General features: G+C 41.6%; 1 protein-coding gene and 1 long non-coding RNA gene across 2 annotated transcripts; both read right to left on the bottom strand.

The window, feature by feature from the left end:
- On the bottom strand, positions 1–1459 carry LOC122129813 (E3 ubiquitin/ISG15 ligase TRIM25-like). Its single transcript, XM_042704533.1, has 3 exons — positions 875–1459; positions 581–676; positions 1–285 (listed from the first exon to the last, which is right to left on the bottom strand). The coding sequence occupies exons 1-3, from the start codon at positions 1457–1459 to the stop codon at positions 1–3; spliced, it is 966 nt and encodes a 321-aa protein (XP_042560467.1).
- A 3817-nt stretch (positions 1460–5276) lies between these two features.
- Positions 5277–6136, bottom strand: LOC122129812. Its single transcript, XR_006151802.1, has 2 exons — positions 6084–6136; positions 5277–5883 (listed from the first exon to the last, which is right to left on the bottom strand). It is a non-coding gene; the product is annotated as an uncharacterized LOC122129812 (long non-coding RNA).
- Between the last annotated feature and the right edge of the window lies 1 nt (position 6137).

The following is a 6137-nucleotide window of genomic DNA, read 5'->3' as shown; positions in this document are numbered from 1 at the left end:
TTATGACGAGTCGAGAGTCTCTGTAGGTGACCAGAGGGCTAGTAGTGTTACCTGGAGGAAATCAACAGGGTCCTCAATTGGCTGGAGTTGCTCCATCTCAGCATCTCTGTTCTTTAACTTAGCGATCTCCAGCTCCAGCTGCTCCAGGAGTCCTTCAGCTCGACTCACCTCTGCCTTCTCCTGAGCTCTGATCGACTCTTTCACCTCAGAGCGTTTTTTCTCCATGAAGCTGATCAGCTCCGTGAAGATCCTCTCTGTGTCCTCATCAGCTTTTAGTGCAGAGGCCTGTTAATAAGACAGGAGCACTCATATCAGCTCATTTTCAATCACTGTTTAAAAAAGAAAATTCTTAGCCTGTAGACCTGCAAAGATGTGTGTCTATGCTTGTATCATCTGTGCAGAGCAAGACAGACCTAAAACGCACAAGAAGGGAAAGAAACTGAAATAATGAAATGTAAAAACTGAAATTCAGAAATTAAACCAATTCTTCAGAACCCAACTCCTACCCAAAGGGTTCAGACATACTGGGGTTGCGGGGGAGAACAAACAGGTTACATCAGTCATGTTTATCAGTGATCACCTGCAGAGACTTCAAAGCCCCTTTCACCTCCTCCACCTCCTTCTCCTTCTGCTGGATCCACTTCTGGTTATCACTCTTCATCACCAACAACTCTTTCTGTTGATAAATGTACACAGGCAAATATCCAATAGCTTTAGGCAACATGTACAACAGATACAAAGATGGGTATTGACATAATACTGACAATTTATACAGATTGATCACTATTCTCACTCTTTTCAATTCAGTTAAGCAAACAATGAGAGAGAGAGAGAGAGAGAGAAGGAGGGGAGAGGGAGGAGAGGGAGAACCAACCTGCTTCTCAGTTCGTTCTGCTATAGCGGAAACAATTTTGTGTCCGTTGTGGTCATCCATTGAACAGAGCATACATATTAACTTCTGATCTGTGCGACAAAACACCTCAATGATTCTGTCGTGTTGTGAGCAGAGCTTCTCTTGTAGCCGTGAGGAGGCGTTCACTAGCTTGTGCTTTTTCAGACAGGCCACTTGATAATGAGATTGGATGTGAACCTCACAATAAGAGCCCATGCATGTTAGACACGACTTGATGGCTTTGTGTTTGCTCCCAGTGCAGAAATCACACTCCACATCGTCTGGTCCGGCGTTGGAAGGAGCAGTGTGATCAGACTGGACTTCTGTCTTCTTCAGCTTCTCCACAACATCAGCCAGCAATGTGCTTCTGCGAAGAACAGGTCTAGGAGTGAAGGTCTCTCTGCACTGGGGGCAGCTGTAAACACCCTTATGGTCTTCTTGATCCCAGCAGCCTGTAATACACTTCAAACAGAAACTGTGTCCACAGGTAACAGTCACCGGATCCTTCATCAGATCCAGACAGATAGAACAGCAGAACTCATCCTGAAACACTGAAGCACTGGCCATTTCACCGACCACACAGGCACACACACACGTTCTGTCTACAAGAAAAGCTAAATAGGTTTTGTTTCTCCAGAAGTGGGAGTGTTTGTGTTTCTTCCTGGTTATGTGTGCACACCTGCCTTATAGGCACAGGGCAAGATTGCAGAAGTCTAGAAGTTCCCTAATTCATTTAAAAAAACTATTGTGTTATTAAGAGACATGGTTTCTCGCAACCGGACATTCAAGCCAACCCCATTTAAGAAGTTATCAAGCACGTAACATACTACAGAATATGTTAATAATATTACAAAAGAAAAACAATTCATGCGATTAGTCACCCATGGTCAATAAAAACATGTTCTGCCCCTTCTCTGGTTAATTCCAAATTGCAGGTTTATAACCTCCCTTATGTATGCCTTATGTATGCCTATGCTGACTCATGTGTATGGACTGTATTGGGTAATTTGTTCCAGAGGAAAAGTCAGAAGTCAGAAGTCCAGGTTATTATTTCCTATGGGAAGAGCATGCTTGGGTGCTGTGGCTTTCAGTTAGCAGATCCGATGACATGCCTGCTCAGTTCATGAGTATGAGTATGTATGCATAGTGATCGTCTTTAATGGTTTGAACTGTTGTGAAGATATTAAATGTATTTCAAGTAAACATCTAGCATTTTGTTTTCCATGTGAAGCAGTTGGCTGTCTTTTCATCAGTCATATATGTGACTAATGCATTCATTACACTAGGCACACGTAGGGTCTGGGTAGAGGGTCTCACCAAACACAAACACTGACAGAGAGTCCAGCAGGGAATGACCTCATAAGACCTCTATGGCAGCTGGTATGTACTTCCTCCTAATCGTCCTTACAGTCCAACCCAATTACTATATGCAGGGTAATCATTAGGAAAATACAGACATGTTCAATTCAATTTTATTCAATTGTATTTATATAGTGCCCAAACAATAAAATTGTCTCAAGGCGCTTTTACAGAGCCCAGTGACTGGACCCCCTTAGAGCAAGCACAATGGCAACAGGGGCAAACGAAAGGCTCTTAAAGAGAAATCCATTTGAAGACAAATAAATAATCAGAAATCAAATCATAATTCTATATATTCTCCCTCATCATTGAAAGGCATTTAGCTTATTTGAATCAACTGGTCATTGCGGAGACAATTTTGAGTCCGTTTTGGTCGTCCATTGAACAGAGCATACATCACTGATCTCTGATGTATGATCTGTGCGACAAAACTCCTCAATGATTCTGTCATGTTGTGAGCAGAAAAAAATGTGCTCAGATGAAGCATTAATGCCTTTAATATGAATCCTAAAATGTGCAACTTGTTTACTCAATGCACAGCCAACATTGTACTTGTTCAAAAGCTGAGACTTGGGGACCATAGAGAGGTCACCCAATCAGTTGATCCTAGAGTTCCATAGGGACTCATGGGCTGCAGATGCACAGCTAATGCTCTGAAAGTCCTTGGCTACCCCAAGTCCGGTTTTCTGGCTCCCCTCATCCCCCCTCTCCCCTATATAAGTCTAACCCACCTCACCTCTGTATCAGCCATCGGGAGTTAATCGGACGATTCAAAGATCAGAGCCATTCACGTTCGTTCTTGCCGTGCGTCCTTGAGTGTTCAGTTGTTATGTGTCATTTAGCGATTTAGTCTGTCAGTATCATTGTAGATAGTATCTGTTAGTTACTTTTATCATTATCATCCGTAGCATTCGTATTTCACTCTGTTACTGCTACTTTAACGAGTTACCGCTGGTTACGGAGATAATGGAATGTTCACCGTTACGCGGCACGGCATTAAAGGGACAGATCCATACTTATATCATAGCTGTAATATTCATCGTGTATATACTATATTCATCTTTGTTGTATATAATTGTTCATATTTGTACGTCTTTGTTATTTATAATTTCTGTAGAAACCACGGTTCATCCTAGTTTATATTCACGGATCATTCTATCATTGTCATCCTATTCATGTCTATCAACAGTCATTCCATATTCATCCTGCCAGTCATGTCTTGAGAGTGTGTGTGGAAATAAATCCAGTTCTTACTTTGTCATTCGGATTTTGACATCATCTGTTCTTACCGGACAATCTGTGGCGATTGGCACCTATTCATTCAACCTTCATACAGATCCTTTTGGGATTCATCCAATCAAATATCCCCCTATTTTATAGTACTGATATAGTTAATTTGAACAGATGTTGGGAATGATGTGATATAGTTCATTTGAACAGATGTTGGGAATGATGTGAGAGAGCAGATGTTGGGAATGATGTGAAAGAGCAGATGTTGGGAATGATGTGAGAGAGCAGATGTTGGGAATGATGTGAAAGAGCAGATGTTGGGAATGATGTGAGAGAGCAGATGTTGGGAATGATGTGAGCTGGTGCTTTCATGCACACGCCAGGAATGGTAGATCACTCAGCTGTCTGTGTCAAAGATTGCACTTGAGTATGTCATGAGGGGGGCGACCCTTTTTTGGGTGGAGTATTCCTTGGATGGATCTAGAATGTTCCTTATCTGTCTCGATTCTAATGTTTTAGGTGTTCTAATGTTCTAGGTGTTTACGACAGTGCACTGAAGGAAGTGGCATCAGCAGCAGAGTTCAACAGCAACCCAAAAGAAGCACACCTGACCCTGGTGTTCCTGAAGGGCCCGAAGAGAGCCGTCGGGTCTGATAGGTGAGGCTTGAACCCAAACTCTACAGGGGACAATATGGGACAGAGAAAGGGCCCTGAAGCCCTTACTTCAAGGGTTCTGCTACTGAAGAACATTTAGAGGTTCTTAATATCTCCAATCTAACTGGGCCCTGAAGCCTTTTCCTCAAAGGTTCTATCGTAGCTGCGTCGGTTATCGGCCAGTTTGTTAAACAATCGAAATGCTAAGTCTATTGATTAGATTGACATGACAACGAACGTAGCCGATAACACACAAAAGCTACTATTAGGCCCGCTATACTATTACAATTACGACTGAAGAACATCTAGAGGTTCTTAATATCTGCCACCCAGCAGGGGATATTTGAGAGCTAATATCCTCTGCAGATGCCTTTAAGTGTTACCTTGTGAAAACTGGTGGGGTCCATCCATGTTGCTCCATCTCAGCATCTCTGCTCTGTAGTTTAGTGACTATTAGTGGCCTTAAACTAGCAAGTTACCTAGCTAAATGACAACAGAACTGACTTCTAAACACCAAGAGTGTCACTGATGTATTAAGAGCATTCAGTGTAAATTGACAATAAATGCTTTTACTTTCGGTTAGAGACACAGAAACAAATTCCTATTACTGAATTACTTAATTACTTTAGACACACCCAGGCGCCTTTTTTCCCGTTTTCTTTTATTTCATCAAGCCGTCACAGTCAGCAAGACGTACACAAAGAAGCAGTCAGGGGGAGTTGCTCCAATATTCAGCTACACCACTAACCTATTATGATATCTCCTAGTCTTTGTTTCAGATGGGAACCAATGCCATTTGGCAAACGCCTTACCAACAAATCACATGTGTTTTCTATCACTGTTGCTACGACATGTGACCAACATATTGCTATCTTCCATCGCTGAGAAAGGACCATGTCCATGCCATGATCGTGATGACTAGTCACACTAATTCATGATACCTTGTCTAGGTGGTACTAAAATAAAATATCCTCTTTCTGTTGGCTGAGACGCTGTTTAGCCTAGTTTCAGGCTGACACACACACACAAACACACACACACACACCCCCTTGTACCGTAGACCCTCAAGCCCCCTCGTGTCTCCATCTGATCCTCTATCATTTCTTGATGACACTCAAGTAAAAGACAACATAAACAAACATTAATTAATGCATTCATTTGTTTATTCATAAAGCCTCAAGGTGAAATATACTCCAACATCGGCACTGATAAAACTGTGATATATAATGTGCATTACTTTGCACCTACCCTTACATGACAAGAAAATGTATTTAAAGAACAACTTATGTCTTCAACTGATAAGTCTTCTTTGGATTAAACTTAATGAGCAAGAAACAAAGGCATTGCTGCATTGACGTATAGGCTGCATTGTGTTAATAAATTCCACTCTACTGTGACACTGCAAAAGTGACATGCACCATTGTGAGCTATTGTGAGATTGTTACACGCTCACAAAGGCAGAGAGAAGAGCGAAGAAATCGATGAATTAATGATTTCAAGATCTTTGCAGCTGTTCATAATGTTACATAAAATAAAGGTCAAAGGTATTTGCATAGAGCATCAGCAGAGCATTAGGATAGAGGGACAGGGTGGTTTTGGTCGGTCCAAAATAAACGTTAGGGGAAGTAAATAAGTAAGTGATCATGGATCTTTCTTTATCGCGAATACCACTTCCAGCTCAGAAGAACTCCCCTTCCAACCAGGGAGCTCAGGAAAGTTAACGGTCACAGTATCGGGCCCTGTAGAACCTAAGAGAATCAATTTGTAATTTATTTAACACAATAGTAGTACTGTATATGATTGGTAATACATTTCTTATTCTACAAATTCTCATGGAAAAAGAATGCTAATTTATTTCTTGTTAGATTGTCCACATGAATCATTTACACCAGTACTTCTGCATGCAGTGAAAGTGATGTAAGTGGGTGTAAATCCATAAGGGTCTTACCTGTTACCTCACCCACACCACTGACAGTGATGTCATAACTCTGTCGGTCTAACA

Source organism: Clupea harengus, unplaced genomic scaffold (genome assembly GCF_900700415.2).
Source record: "Clupea harengus unplaced genomic scaffold, Ch_v2.0.2, whole genome shotgun sequence".
Taxonomy (NCBI): Eukaryota; Metazoa; Chordata; class Actinopteri; order Clupeiformes; family Clupeidae; genus Clupea; species Clupea harengus.
Note: the sequence above shows the minus strand (reverse complement) of the source record. Positions and strands in the feature narration are given on the sequence as shown.